General features: G+C 37.3%; 1 protein-coding gene and 1 long non-coding RNA gene across 7 annotated transcripts in view; one reads left to right on the top strand and one right to left on the bottom strand.

The window, feature by feature from the left end:
- Positions 1 to 16,586, bottom strand: part of LOC112454219 (protein Skeletor, isoforms B/C) — a 66,773-nt gene that overhangs the window by 1,343 nt on the left and 48,844 nt on the right. For 5 of the 6 annotated variants that reach the window (XM_025015484.1, XM_025015486.1, XM_025015483.1 and 2 more), the window contains exons 5-9: positions 2,418 to 2,656; positions 1,802 to 1,982; positions 1,337 to 1,357; positions 880 to 1,237; positions 97 to 417 (exon numbers count right to left, since the gene is read on the bottom strand). In XM_025015484.1, the coding sequence (XP_024871252.1) occupies positions 97 to 417; positions 880 to 1,237; positions 1,337 to 1,357; positions 1,802 to 1,982; positions 2,418 to 2,656 (1,120 nt within the window). The remainder of the gene's footprint in view (positions 1 to 96; positions 418 to 879; positions 1,238 to 1,336; positions 1,358 to 1,801; positions 1,983 to 2,417; positions 2,657 to 16,586) is intronic. The other variant, XM_025015488.1, reaches the window with a different exon arrangement.
- Positions 14,608 to 15,937, top strand: LOC112454222. Its single transcript, XR_003040707.1, has 3 exons — positions 14,608 to 15,142; positions 15,229 to 15,413; positions 15,562 to 15,937. It is a non-coding gene; the product is annotated as an uncharacterized LOC112454222 (long non-coding RNA).

Genomic DNA, 16,586 nt, shown 5'->3' with positions numbered 1-16,586 from the left:
CAAATAATTCTACATACATTTAACATAAGACGGTGCGGTTTTACTTAACAAAATAAGAATTAGATATATAATTCGGTCATAATGTGTAATTAATACCTGTGATTTTTGAGTATCCTCTTTTCGAACCAGTCGGTCCAATTCTTGCACTGAAAAGATTCTTATCATTGATAACGGCCGGCGTCCAGGGTTCAAGATCAGGTTCGTCCGGAATATTGTACAGGGAATTTGTACAGTCGTGAACATTTCTCGACGTAAAATCGATACGAATATCCTCGGTAGTCTTATCGAATCTCTCGTGAGCATTTGCTTCGCCCTGCGAATTCAGAACTCCGATGGCAGCGATCACGCTGGTTTCCCTTTCCGGAATCATCCTGTCCTTCTCTGGCTCGTTGGTTCTCATCGGACGTGTGTACGTAACTGCAATGAAAATATGAATTGCACCACTCTAACAATAATTTCTGTTTCGTATACTTTAGTTTACCTAATTTATGACAAACATTCAAGTTGATGCGAATACATTCAAAAATAATTTTACATGCCAGTTGTTATATTAAAAATCGCAAATGGCATTTAAATATAGATTTTCAATTAACTATAAAATTCCTATATAGTACATATTCATTTATGTTACATTTTTATTCTAATTTATCTATTAAATAAAATTGAACTGTTTAATGAAAAATTTCTCGTAAATTTTTATTATGTAACTGGTAAATTTATACCGGTAACTAGTAAATGTATCTCTTATATAAGACCACACATTTTTTAAGTCGCGTAAAGAGTAAAATTGTCAAAGAGAATAAACGTAACAATTAGCCATGTATTATTTTTTCCGTTTCTATCGTAATATCCTTTATAACGTATAGAATAGAAATGTACCCGTTGTTATGCCATTCTTCCTTTCCCCATGCAAGAGCACCACGTCATTTCTCCCGCCGATCCTCTCATCCGGGCATACACCCTTCTTGCCATCGCACTGAGATAAGTCCGACATGTAGTAATCCTCGGCGATGAACTTGCCGGTTCGTTTATTGTATCCGATCACAGCGACGTCGCCGCCGATCATCTCGGCCTTGCCTTCCTCACCCGACAACCCGAACGCCACATACTGGTCCTCCTTGATGCGTCCCGACAGTCGAATCTGCACGTCCTCACCCTTCAGCTGCCACTGCACTTGAATACGGCCATTTAGCATCTCTTTGCAGTTGTTCACCTTAGGCGTCGGTGTGCTGCTCGTCTGAAAAAGAAAATATCGCGAATCTGTGACCTGTGACCTCAATACGGGGAATTATCATCCGTACGGCAAAATATCGTGCATCGATCGCGTTGTACTTACTGGATTATACCACCATGGCGGCTATTCCATTTAAAAATCAAAAGCAACGTTATTAAAGAGAATATAATGATTGAATTTGAACGACAAACGTGATAACGATTTCGTTATATTATCAGGAAGATTGAGAACTTCTCAAGATGAAATCCATGATCCTTGATTTCATTTAGCTTTAAGAAGATATTGTACAGTTGCTTAAAAATGACTAGAGTAAGAGCCTTGCTGGCACGATTTTTATTGAATCTAAAATATTAGCAGCTACGTGTATTTTATCATATAAAGACGCAAACGTTCCTCTTCACAGTGCATTCAATTCGTCTTCATTAAGGCGAAGCTTTTCATCGTGTATATACCGTATATCAAAGAGCGGAGCCGCGTATATTATCATTTCATAGTGAACGTTAATGAGGGTACGTAAGGCACGAAAGTTTGGGGCGTATCAGGATTGGAGAACTCATTTTGGTTTACCGTAATTTTCGTCTGGCCGAGAGCCGGTGGAACGTCGAGGTCCCTTGGAATTAGAACATGGCCGAAATTGTGTCTGTATTCAACGCACCACACCGCGAGCCAGCTGATGTCGTACACCGTCAAGTTCCCCGGCAAGACGATCTCGATGTCCTCTCCTTGGTATCCTCTTAATGGTGCCAAACTGTCGGCGGATTAGATTAGATTAATAATAATTGCAGTAACTTGAGTAAAATGTTTTAAATTAAAGTACGAGTACACCCAAACTTTTGTAGACACGTTATATCTTTCAATTAAATCTAAATTAAGTAATGTTAATTTCTTAAATATATACGGATACATGTACAAATATATATACAGATGGAGAAAATAAAACCCGTATTATTAAAAGTAATTATATAAGGCTCACTTAAAGTTAAAATAAGTTTTTAAAATGTATAACAATAAATTTGTTGCTTTAAAATAAATTATGCGATAGTGTTTTTGGTATTTATTTATTTCCCGTATAATTTTTTATGCAGAGATCTACATCCTCTAGATTTTTTATAGGATAATGATAATATTAGTTTTATGAAAATTAATTCATTAATTGTTTCAGACTGCTTGTGTCTCAACTGACCTGTCTACTTCATTGGGGACCTTGATACCAAAACGGCTGGGTTCTGAGCCGTTGCCTACCCAGAAGTAAGCGTCCGGTCCACCACCGTCGTAATGCAAATTTGGAATGTAGATTGTTTTGCTGTCTAGAATACTGATGTTGCCGCTGCGGAGGCCGTGCGCCAATCTCGAAAATTCAGGAAGCACTTGCAATTTCGGTACCTTCAAGTCAGACGGTATGAAAACGTCGCCGAAATCGACCTGGAACATGTGGAAATAACGTATTTATTTCTGTCTTCGTGCCCAACGATTCCAACAACTCTACGATTCCAATACTTTCATAAAGGGACGATGTTGACTTTTTAAATAAATATTTCGTACAGCTCTTCCCAAGTATCTTCTGTATCTTAATATTTTATTTCGATTGTTTGACTTTATTTCAATAATTTACGAACATTCTTATAATTTTGAATTATATAGAAAGAAGCTATATCACAGATTTTGATGCAACGCAGTAATGACTTCCAAAATGTCTTTCGTAGAAAAGAAAGAAGAAAACACAAATAAATATTAAATCACGCACATCCGATTATATATATTGCAAATATTTTTTATAGACTATATAATTTCAGCTATTTTATCATACAAAATCGTTCCGGCAAACCCGCTAGTTTAGCCTTTCAAAAGTATGCATTTATATCTTCGCGGCGTCGCGTCGTCGTCGAAAGAGTCGATCTATCATCCCACCCAGCGTTCGAGTTGACGTACCGATGAGGGGTTTCGGGTCGTTTATATTCTAAGTTCCGTCAAACGTCTTAGTGGAGGGACACGAGAACGTGAGAGAAGGAAGTTGAAAAAAAAAGAATGAAGAAAAATAAAGAAAGAGAGAGTCAGGGAGTAAAGAAGCAAGTTATCGGTCGAAAGTTCGTAAAATCCGAGAAACCGATTCCACCCTCCGTCGTATAGCAAGCGGGGCTGCATCCGTCCTCTTTCTCTAGGGAGCGTTTTATAGAAGAAAATTCAACGTTCGCGACGATTTCTCAGCTCATTCCGAAACCTCGAACAAATCTATTCGTGAATGGCGAAATAGCGAGCTTATATTATACCAGCCCTTCGCGAACGGATTTTCTTCGTATTCTGTCTCGCGAGAATATTATAATCGAGTTTCTGCTAAAAAAGGAAATCTTCCTTTAAAAAGCTTTCCTACATAAGCAAACTGCTACCTCAATTTTTCGAGATTGGATCTCTCAATATAAAAATACAGATAAAAATAAGTGTTCACAATGTTTATTAAATGTTGGACGCAATTATTTTGGAATAAGGAAAAAACTTTTATTTTTGTTATGTAAAACTTACTATACAATAGGACTTTTGCATTAAGTACATTTATAAATTTCTTTTTATCTGCTTGTCAATAATTAATTTCTTGAGTAATTGCGTCATAATAAATTTATGGACAATCGTCCAAGCAAATTAAAATGGAGATGCTATAATTACCGATGGAGAACTCGTCACTTTTGTAATTTCGCATTTCTATTACGATCAGTAACTGAGTAATTAATATTGAAATGAATTTAATTGGATTATTAAAACAGAAATTAGGTAAATGATGGTGTCTGCGAGAGATTAAATCAGGAAGATGTATATATGCGAGAAGGAGCTCCGGCCCCCGCAAATAGTTTGCTAACTAAGATTACGTCTTTGAAATCGCGATGAGCTATGATTTTCCCTGGAAACAGCTTCCCGAGGAATATGCTCTGGAAGTTACAGAATACATTTTGCTGAATTCTGCGTGCGGTACACAAATCAACGGCGCGGGAGTTTCTTCGGTTTTGTAGAAGTTCCTTTGTGCGATTATACGTGGCCGTGCGCCAATTTCATCTCTCACAAGTACAACTGGCAAAATGGCTGGAAATTTTGACATTTGCGTGTACTCACGCCATCATTTACATTTCCATTTCCGAGAAATACTTTACTCGCGTCCTTTGAAGCCTGGAAGCCTCTCAGCTCCGTAATTAATTCTCTCTCCGATGTCGATTGCCCTGCTTAACAAATCATCAAAGATACCGCAAAATACTAAATAAATACAACACCGATCTTCCACTTTACCGAAATCATCAACGAAATCTCAGTTATTTGTTATAAAGATTATTATCACGTACTGAGAGAAAAATGCGTAGAATTATAAGTACAAAAGGGTTTACTATGATATTTTCTAATATCATGTCATGTAGTAACATTTATTATTTTAACAAACAAATATTAATTTAATTCTATCTATTAAACATGTTTTAATGACAAATTTGGATTTTGCTTTACTCATATTTCGATTTATATACGATTTGCGAATTAAATATGTAATATAATTGCGTTGTAGGAATCATTAATTACTGATTAATTTATGGCTGATCTAAATTTTACACGGCCTTTGTAGAGACAATCTGCAAATAGGGAACACCAATTCCTCGATTTTTCGTGCGATTGTTTTGGGGGCTAAATCAACGGCACGCGGCCGCCCACTAATTTCATCATTAATAATAATTATTATCGACGAGTTGGGATGAACTCCCTCGAGACTCCGAAATTTGTATGCGCATTAATCCCATTTCGTTTAAGGGCTCGTCAATCATACCGCCCTCGACTAGCTGATGGCTCGGTACACGCCAAGCCCAGAAATGTTCTGTACGAATGAGCCGCGAGACGCTCTTAATGGCATTTTGAATGGAGCATACTTAAAATTGGCCTTCTAACTGCAGCCCTTTATTATAACTAAATAGATGCTACAGTTGTTCGACACTACTCTAAGAAACTAGCAAATATTTATGGATCAATTTGAAATTTTGCTTATTAAAGTAAACGTAAAGTTTTTTATTGACCGATAAAAAAAGATCGGATGAAAGATGGAAATTAAAATTCAGTGAAAAATTAAAAAAAAAATTTTTTTCATAGAATGACACTTGTTTATCGCGAGAAATACCATGTTTCTTCTAATTTTAGTATACGTGTAATCGATAACAGCCACAAGCACTGCAAGTTTCCGAACTAAATTTACGTTCGCAACTTCGACTGATTCCGGATACTGCGGTAATAGCTCTTTGTAATGGAACGACAAGAAATTACTCCATTCAGCGACATTAACCTCCTACGTCGACGCGTATATTGGCAATAAATTTGATAACACCTACGTAGCTTTCCTTAATTATCGATGGCCTCCGGCATTAAACAGTGATACAACGAACATCCGTGTTTCTCCCATTCACCGAAATGAATGCCATGCCCACCTGCCGACGTATTAATTCGCGTCCCACGTCGCAACTTATAATAGAGAGAATGTAATTTTATAAAATATAGTTTCCTGCCAAAGAGAGAGTGAGCGTTAGCATGCCTGACGGTGCATTTCGAATAGCTCTCTGCTGCATTGAAAGTCAGGATATATATTGGAAAAATGCAATATTTTCACGTCTAATTTAAGCGACTTCGCGAGTATTTTTCATTCGTTTGACATTATGTTATTGAACGATATGACGTAAAATAATGTGACGTTATATGAAAAATATTTATAAAACTGGAACATAAAACTGAGATTGCAATCGCACATATGTAAACAATTAATTCTGCATAATCTGTAAAAAAAAATATTTCTTCTCGTATATGATTGATAACTACACGGAGAGAATTTTTCGTTATATTTTACCGTTAAATTCACTAAGCAGATTGGTAATTTTTGAAAAATTATTTTACTATATATTTTAGTAAAATTAATCAAACATATTTTATATTTTATTGTAATGGATATTAATATTTTTCATTATGGTAGATATTAATCAGAATAGCTCGCATGAAATTCTTCGTAATACGTGGGACGTCGTCCCACAACTACTGTTATTTTCAGGATAAATTTTAAGAGAAAATTCTCTCTGTGTATTATTAATTTACTACGGGCTATTTTTCTGAAACGTACCCCAACAGAATTACATTCTAATGATGAAACATTATTAATATATGTCATTTGACGTGCACCCTACTACGTGCACAACTCGTAATAAACGTGATTAGATAAGACACGAAATATGAAAAAAAAGGAAAAACAAGAAGACATTTAGTATTGCATAACAGAAAGTATAACAAGATATATTCGTATTACGACTGGATTATCAAATATCCGACTGTTATCATCAGAGTTTTAAAACCCCTTGCACCACAGATTCAATCGTGTAGATATACGGATACATGGTATCACTCGATAACGAAATATTGCCAATAATTAAGTGAACGGCACTCAAGTTGAGTGCACCCTAAAAAAAATCTACACGAATATCGACGCGAATTATAACCCGTATTATGATATAACATATAATCGTGAGAAGTAATTTGAATGCAGCTCGCAAAGAGGACCAATAAATTCAAGACGTAAGAATACATAGATACATGTAATTGACGCACTTTACTGTGTTAAAAAGTATTTTATTTTTATCGGATTAAGCTATTCTATTCAAATCTATTTTATTACGAAATTTCGTGTAGAATTCTGAAAACTCGTTGCAGGCGCCCATTAAATTTAACTAGAGATTACAGTACTAAACGGTAAAGTGGCTCTTTTAAGAATTGGCGAGAGCAAAATTCAAAGAAGCCAGATTTAAATCAATTTTCTCAAGTTTTATAAAAAGGTAGATTTATCCACCGTCGCACCCTTCGATTCAATGATATCGGAATTCACGCCCTCGCCGTGATATATCGACCCTCCGCGTTAATTTTTCATCGAGAAACCGACATGGTCCCACGAAATCTCGCTCGATTCTCCGCCGTTTAATCTTTTCGCGATAATTTTCCAAGAAAAGCTCGTTTTGATCCGATTGTTCGCGATTGACGACTGTTGCAAGAGGGCTGCGTATCTCACGGTTTATAAACCCGGGATGCGGCAGTACGGGGATTCTCCTCATCAATCCGATACCTTTGATGTAGCCGTTACATCCCCCCGATCCCTCGGAGATTTCGAGCTGGTCCGTCCCGCGCTGCAACGTCCCGCGTCCTCCCTAATAGACTGTTTATCTCGTAAGCTCAGATTTAGATTCGGATTAGAGTCTATTATGCGAACTTCCCTACGAAAGCGTGTGCGTACGTACCAGGCAGGAGTGTGGCTATCTAAAGTGAGATACTAAGCATGGTGCCTCATTTATTTTCTACCCTTCTTTATGGTAAAGGCAAGGATAATTGAGATGTTTATACTTATAAGATAAAGTTTTTGCTTATAAAATAATTTTTGTGCTTATTGAGAGTTTTTATTTAAGATTATGCGGCTTGTTGAATTAAATTGACAGTATATTTATGTGTGTGTGTATACACATCGAACAGCTTTCTAGCTTGCATTTATATTTATCAGTAAATTCTCTGTAAAAAACATCCTAGCTGTAGCATTGATACAAACATACACAATCACATTTCAACGGTGGAACATCTCGTTAGAGAAGCTATTTTTCTATGGGGCTCACACAAAAGATGTTTGCCCCTAAAACGGATAAAATGCTCGAGGCTCTCAAATATGATTGCGAGAGATTCGCGTGATAGAATGCTCTCGATTAAAGTGTTACCGAATTAATGATCATCCTATTGTCATTTATAGCGAATATTATTACTAATACATTTTTCGTACACGATATCTAAAAACTCATGAAAATCTTTGAAATATTTTTTTAGTATTTTACGTAAATTCAATTTCGAACAGTCAGAAAACTACAAATATTTAAAATGTTTAAGAATATTAAAATTAGGTACAAATATAAAAAGTGATTTTATAAGAGATATAACATAAAAAAATAAGAATACTTACAAAGATTGTTAAATGTTCAGCAAACGTCAATTAAGCGACTTACGAATCTTTCTACGTCTTCCGAACTTTTCCTTGAACATTCGTGAAATTTAGTTTCTTATTACAACTATAAGGCAATTAAGAAATACTAACTTCGGAATTCAACTCTATTAGTAAGAAAAGTAAGTTTTTCTAGAAAGGAACAAACCTCGTTTTCAAATTATTATGCTTCTATGACTTCAACTCAATAATTGCTCAAGTCGACGTACTTCAGCTTCATCAGCATTGAAGAGTACTTCCAAAGAAGAACGAGAAACGAAGTACTTTATATTAGTCCAACCTTTACTTTTCTTTTCTTCTTTCGGGCGTTATGTTCTTTTAGGCTCTCCTTTGCATACAAATATATTTTGTAACTAAATGTCTAAAACTCCTGAGATTTTTAGACAGATATTAATAATCAATTATTCGGCATATATACTTGACATCATCAAGAATACAGAAACGTTATAATAAGCGTCAATATCAGTCTCATCCCCGCCCAAGAAGTAATAAAGTAACGCATCATTCTCTCGTCCCGCGTATATATTACGGGGGCGTCTTTTCACCCCCCTCACGCAATCGGGGTCTGTGCGCTACTGATACACCCCCGTTATAACCCGTGGGTGGCTACTCGAGCAGTCGATATTCAATCAAATAAATCCCCCTAACAAACTGGAGAGTCACGGATAGCATCGAGAAACAATTCGTGAAGGGACGGGGGGATAAAGCACGGCGGTGAATCGGCGGGAGAGAGAAAAAGGGGCAGATTGAGGGACAAAAATAAAAAAAGGAAAATGAGAAAGGAAGAAGGGAGCAAGCCAGACGGGAAAAAGAAACGAATAAGTACGAAGGGGGCATTACGTATCGCGGAGATTCCGGTCCCGAGCCGAGGCTGTATATTATTTTAACGCCTTATCAGGTCTGTATCACCCCTCGTCGCACGGGGCGTCGTCCCCCACAACGCAATCGCCCCCTGTCGCGAGGACGTACGTCCTTTCGGAAATTGAGACATCAGGTCTCGTTAGCGCGTTGGCCGATGCAATAGCATCGTCCCTTGCGGCTATTCCATCGGTTGACTGCATCGAAGGCGTGTGACGATATAGTTTATAGCTTCTGTAACGCGATGCACGCATGTGATCATTCCTCAAGGGCTGGTAATATATACGCTGGTACTATAACACGGTGCTAATAGTAACAGCATTCATTGATAACGCTTAGAACTGGCTCTCTAGAGAGAACCTGTACACACGAAGTACAAAAAAAATATGTACATATATATATCGAACAGTATAAGAAAAAGGGATAAAAGCAATAATATAAGATTTTACTCTTACAAGGGAACGGTCGGAAGTGTCCCTCATCGATGTGGATGGGCTTTGGATATGTTGTAGAGCATCAAAAAATATTAGACTTCTATTTTATTTTAGCGGCGTATCTCGACAAAAATAATAGGTGGGTGTGAGGTTAAATTAAAAAATTTGACATACTTGAAAAATGTGATTACGCCATTGTAAAGAGCACAAAACACCATAAATTTTTTGTATAAAACTTTTTTTTCATATGCCTTATATTTTCGAAGATATTCTAAAAATTATAAAATTCGTTATTTTCGAGGGGTTGTGGGGTTGTTTCAACCCCTAAATGTTGAGATACGCCGCTAAAAAAAAATAGGAGTCTATATTTTTTTATGCTCTACAACATATCCAAAGCTCATCCAAATCGATGAGGGACACTTCCGACCGTTCCCTTGTTATATAAAAATAAGATAAAAATATATAAAGATAAAAAATAAGAGGTTTTTTAAACTACAAAAACAGAAAATAATTACATAAATAATTATATTAAAAAATTAGACTTAGAGGGAAAAAGAAACAAAATGTAGAGTTAACTAAATAAAAAACTATAAAGCAAAGACTATATAGGATTAATAAAGAACATGAAAAAGTAGATCGTAAATGAGTATGAGCTTTGAGTGAATTTTCTAAAGCTTTATGAGATATCATATCTTTACTATTTTAAATATATTATTTTACTGTTATAAAATTGGATCTGTTATTCCAACACAGAAAAAAAAGAAGTGTCAAATCAATACTGATACCTATACTTGTATATACGCAAGAATATATAATCTTAAAATGAGACTATATTGCATTAAACGAAAAAAACTTGTTTGAATAAAGCTATTTATATAGTTAAACAAAATTTTATACATATAAGTCAATAAAAAAAAAGTTAAAATTCTTATAAAAAAATTATATGTTCTTGCGTATATATACAAGTATATCAGTGTTGATTTGACAGTTTTTTCTGATGTGAAGAGAGAGAAAGTTAAAATAAGAATTATTCTCATTAAAATTATGATCTTCTAACTTTAAATATCCACGCCCATATTTCTTCTCTTATCTCTCTAGTTATTTTGTTTAGATCTCTTGGCGTATAATTTCTTATAGTAATACTTTTTTCGTAATAAGAACATTCCTTGTAGAGGTACTTCACATATCTTTTACCTCACGTAAGATTTTTACGTAGGAAAGAATCCAATGATCCATATCGTCATTCGACAAGAGTAAAATTCGCACTAAAAGTACGGTGGTCTTTTGTGTAAACGTGTATCGCCTTGCTTAGCAAGATCGAAAAGTATCCTTTTACGAGCGTTCGATAGAATCCCAATTCAAAGTCGGAGGGCAAGCAATTGGCAAGAAAGCTGATCAAGCGAGAGAGAGAGAGAGAGAGAGAGAGAGAGAGAGAAACAGTTCGAGGGAGATAGCAGGTTGAAACCAGAGTTAAAAAAGGCCTTCTATTCGCGAGATCGTTGGACTTTAAGTAGGTGATAAATTAAACGAGTCTTCCGCGTCCTCGTCTCCATAATACCTCTATATCTTTAGCCGCCAGATTTAATGGAGCTTTTTTAACCGAAACTTTTTTACTACCCCCCGGATAAGCTCTTGTTAAATATGTTCTACTGGGCCAGAGTCCAATTACGTGGGTTTTGAGCATCGTTTAAAAATTCACTTTTAGCGGCGGGAAACTTGAGAGAGTGTAACGACGAACACTTGATACTTTCGTCTACAAAGGTAAAGTAGGTTCGTGAAGTTCAATGAAAAACGAACGACAAAACCATATCTTAGCTCGAAAGTGAAGGCCATATAGCATAGTGATACATTCCACATCACAACAGAAATCAAATGTCACGTTACCAGAAGTACTGCTTGTTAATTTTGTTTAAGCAGCTTAACAGACAAAATTCCTTTTCCGTTTTCTTTAAATCAATAAAATAAAGAATGGATAGCGAGACTGTTCGGAGCCTGGCAAAGATACAAGTTTCTGAGCCTCTCAGCAGAAACAAGCAAAGAGAAGATTAATGCTAAAGTATCTCGTTTAACTCCAAGCAATACACATTATTTTAAAGAATTGACGAATACGTTTATGCAGAGGATTTCGCGAGAATTGTGCCTTTTACATTTTATTTTATTTTCTATGTATATATATTTCCCGTATTAAATATTTAAATCAACCGTCTTTCTTTTCCTTCTAAACCGACACGCGGAAACGATTTACTGAAATAATGATATTCTTCCCCCGAGTTCTGCAAAAATATTCTGTGATCTCTAAAGATGACTAGGCCGGCTCTCCGGGTATAATATGACGATATTAGTAGCCCGTCCTGCCGTAGTATGAATGACGAAACTTTCCCGGCGACAGAAGGACCGGTGGGCGGTCCTCCGGGATACCTGGAACTTTCGTAAGCTCCCGTCCAATCGGCGTGTTGGAAAGCGAGAGAGGTAGATAGAGAGAACAGAGAGGATATAGAGAGGGACGCGGAAGGGGGGGTTGGTAGGGGGCAGGAAACAGAGAGCTTTCTCGCTGGATAAAAATGACAACTTTTGCTGGAATACGTAATTGCGGTTAGGTGAACGCGACGTAAACTTCGCTTCACTTTGCTGCATTTGCTTGCCTTTTTTGTTTCAAGTCTCCTGCAGTTATTTTCACATGCGCGTTTCGCGCGCGGTTTCTCCTGCCTTCCGTTGAACCGACGAGCCGACGACCTTTCTCGTCGATTGGTTCGCAGGTATTCGATATCTGTTTGAAGGGAAGGGTCAATGATTCCGTGTAGAAAGGAAGAAGCAGTTTCGCGCTGAAGGCAAGTCAGACATGATAGCGCAGCGTTATTTCCTGTTACATTAATTCTATGGAAACGAATTTCTTCCCGCGATACAAGTGGAAATATACAGTCGCAGTTGACATTTCACGTCGAAAAGAACAATTTCTGCTGTTTATTTTGCAAGGTCGCGAGCAATATTTTTTTTTCCCTCGCATATTGAATGCTGAGCGCGTTTCCAGTTTCAGGCTGTCTCGTCAGAGAAAAACACGTGTATGCTTGCCGAATAAAGGGCACTGCAATATATGAACGCACGACGATAAAATAGAATACTAATAACGGTGTTTATACGGATACTACAAAAAAATAACTTGAGTCCTCTTCTCGCTCGCGTTGTTACAGGTTATTTTCACGATGAGACTGCATTCGACTTTGCATGTACATTATTGCTTTTTATTTATTTATCATTCGTCGGAAAAACAAGTAGTTCTGCGAAATCGTAATAAAAATAGCTACGCGAAGCCATTTGCTCTCTCTAAATTTGCGCTGCCGCTCGTGCGCCGCGAAGACCCGCGGAAACCAGTTTAATGTCAGCCACTTCGATTTATCCATTTTCGATCGAGCATGCACCCCCATTGATATCCAGAACGTCGCGTGGCCGTGTGTGCGTCAGTGAGATCGCTGCGTATTCGATGAGATCCGATACATTCGGCATACATCAGCATCAGCTGGAATATACACCCACGAGGACGAGTCGACGCGTAGGTGATGTCAAAATGGCGCGCGCAAGACATTTAATGCCCTTCGACCTTCCGCGGAAAATTACACGTGTACTCTAGTCTAGTGTGTACTTGACTCTGAAATTTCCTGACGTTAAGTCCGATTAAACGAGATTCGGTTTGTTGCGTGCCTCGAAACCATAAAAAAACGCAATTTTCTCCAAGTATTTGCGTACATAAATATCATAAATCCATCCATTACGGTGAAGTAATGAAAAATAAATAATGAAAAAAAATCGCCCGACTCGGAATGGAACGTGAATATTAATATCGGTAAGTTTAAACAATAAGATAATGCGATAAGATAATGCGCGAAAGTTAACAAGTACAATGGTTGATCGTACGCGCCGGGTATCGAGTACCTATACGTTATATTGTGAAATAAACCATTATCGCAATTCCCTCATATTTTTCGAGCACGGAAGTGATTGGATACGCGAATTACGATAAATGAAAGCGAAATTTTTTCCTGTCTCTCTCTCTCTCTCTCTTTTCCTCTCTTTTTTTCTCTTTTTCTTTCCAACTCTTTTCCGGGGGATTATTTTAAAATTCTTTCTTCAAAATACGTTCTTTGTTCCAAATATAAAACGCTTAAAGGGAGATTTGAACACATTGAGAAGTAGCATGGTGAAAAGATATTTGTCGTATCTCTTCTAACACGCGATAAAATAATGCGTTAATTGACAAGTCGAGAATCACCAAGGCGATTCGAGTAATATGCCATGGAATTAGAAACAAATTTATCCTTCCTAATAATATGATTTTTTTTTTACTAACCGAATGATAAATCTAATTGTCGAACGATTTCGAAAATTGTCTAATCAGAACCATCGCATCCGCGAGAAGACGCCGTCTTCAGGATCGAAGGCTCCGACCTTCGGAGGCAAACTCTTGGCCCTCGACCTCGACACCTCACCGGTCATCGGGGCCATGGGGTTGATCCCTCTACTTTCAAAATGGCGACGGCTCGAGATACGGAATACCGCGACAGAACCGGAGGAAGAGAGGGAAAGAGAGAGAGAGAGAGACAAAGTGCGAAGAGCAAGGAGGAGGATACGCCAAACAGTCGCGAAAGAGCGAGAGGGAACGAGGACGACGTGGAGCGAAGTGAAAAAAGGGACGAAAACGTCGCGTCATTTTCCAGAAATGAACCAGTGGATAGACGGAGCGACAGCGTAGAAACGAATGGTAACAACGAGGAGCCACAGTTACGGAAGAACGAGGAGGAGACGCAGAAACGCGAGAAGAGAGGAAAGGGTTGCACGATGACAGAGACAGCCGACAGGACGAGGATGGGTGATATCTGCAAGGGTGGCAAGGGTGGAGAGAGAGAGAGAGAAAGAGAGAGAGAGAGAGAGGCAGGGAACGAGAAAGAGAGAAGGAGAAGGCAGGGGGAAGGAAAGAGGGAGAGAGGGAGAAAGGGAGAGGAGAGGAGAGAGAGTGAAAGAGAGAGAGAGAGAAATATATCCTCGACTACCATCCAGCCAGTCAGCCAGCCCCGGCCAACATCGACCGGGTATTGTCGCGTCTGCGCTTGCGTCACTGTTATCCAGGACTATCAACCTTGCCTCAATTCCTGATCATCCGTTTTCCGTGTCCCCGTTCGTGCTCGTGTGTGCGCGTGTGTGCCGGGGGCTCCGTGTACACACGCACGTGTACACGCGTGTATACGTGCGCGCCACGGACACGCGGCGACTCGCGCGCGGATATCATCGTCCCTCACGAGAGAGCGAGGCGTCCGTCATGCGTCGAGCCCGATCTCGCGCGGCCGATCGAATCGATGGACGTTCGAGGTTTCTCGCATTCGCGGATAGTCATTTTCTGCATGATCAATGAAGCTCCAAATATGCGAAAACCGACGCGCGTTATCGGCGAAACGATTGTTTCCTGGGAGCAGCATTTAACACGTTAATAACGTTGAGCCACTACGATTTTGTTGCCGACTCGCCGTTGGCGAAGAAGATAAACGTAACACCCACCAGTTTATGATAAAGTAAACTTGATCAATTCTCTAATATAACCCGGTAAGAATAAAAATATGTTTCACGAACAAAATCTCTTAATTTTATTATATAGGAAATAATTATGCTATTCCCTCTAATGCTAATAGGTGCTAATAGGAAAGTTATCAGAACTTCCTATATTTTTCGCCATCAGATTATTGAAATAATTAAAAATTTCTTTAACGAGCGAGAAAAGAAATAAAAAATAACTAAATGTATTACGAGTATTCACACATAAAAGACACTTTTTAAATTAAAATGAATATTAATTCATATGATCTTCAAATAAAGTGTAAGTATAAGTGTGAGTATATAAATATAAATAATTCACAAAACTTTAGAAAACTATAGTAGTTAATTTAATTACGTAATTTATTCTTTCTTAATTTAAAATTATGTATATTATTCTATTCTAATATAATATAATTTTAATTGTATAGGCGATGAATCGTAATCGGAAATTGTAAATACATGCCTTAGCGGTTTGGTTAATTTGTCCACCGATTTGTACATCGACATCGTACACGGAACTGCATGCCGATTGCTACTGTATCACCCAGTGACAAGTCGTTTGCCGATTTGTCAAGATTATTGATGGTCGTATCAATGGATAAATGCTTTACGTCCGACTGCACTCGTCGTGCGAGTTATTGTTGCTTCAGCAAAATTAGTAGTCCCGCAAAAGTATTCCAGTTAAAGCGAAGATATACGAATACCCGAGCGAATACCGAAGCAAGAAGGTAGATAGTTGCAAGAATGTATACATAAAAATAGTAATATAATACGAGTAATATAATACAGATATAATACAGATTTGTAGTATTTACACTGAGAAAAAAAGCTGTTGCTTCAATTAAAATGCTATCACGGGGTGCCAAAAACATAAGCAGTTTATTCAATTGTATTATTATTAAACCCAATATCTGGATTATTAAACCAATAATTTAATTATTGATTATTATTAGACCCAATATCTGGATTATTAAATCAATAATTTAATTATTGATTTAATAATCCAGATATTGAGTCTAATAATAATACAATTGAATAAACTATTTATGTTTTTGGCACTCCGTGATAGCACTTTAATTGAAGCAACAGCTTTTTTTTTTCAGTGTACAATTTTTGGCCTTTTTTTGAAAAAATATAAAAATATTTCTATAGTATAAGTAATCTCTCCTCATAATTTATACAAATATCAGTGGAATATATATATATATTTTTTTAATTATATGGAATATATATGTGTAATATTTATACACGATTTGATTGTTCATATTTTTCTTAAATAAGAATCTAATCCGTTGGAGAAATAAATCATCAGTTGTCAAAAAATAAAAGTGTGGTATTAAAAAAAATAGTTGCGTGTCACGTCATACGAAAGGGCTCATGAGATGATATTTCAAATGTGTTATACGTCTCTCTCTCTCTCTCTCTCTCTCTCTCTCTCTCTCTCTCTCTCTCT

Source organism: Temnothorax curvispinosus, unplaced genomic scaffold (assembly GCF_003070985.1).
Source record: "Temnothorax curvispinosus isolate PA1 unplaced genomic scaffold, ASM307098v1 QBEX01004926.1, whole genome shotgun sequence".
Taxonomy (NCBI): Eukaryota; Metazoa; Arthropoda; class Insecta; order Hymenoptera; family Formicidae; genus Temnothorax; species Temnothorax curvispinosus.
Note: the sequence above shows the minus strand (reverse complement) of the source record. Positions and strands in the feature narration are given on the sequence as shown.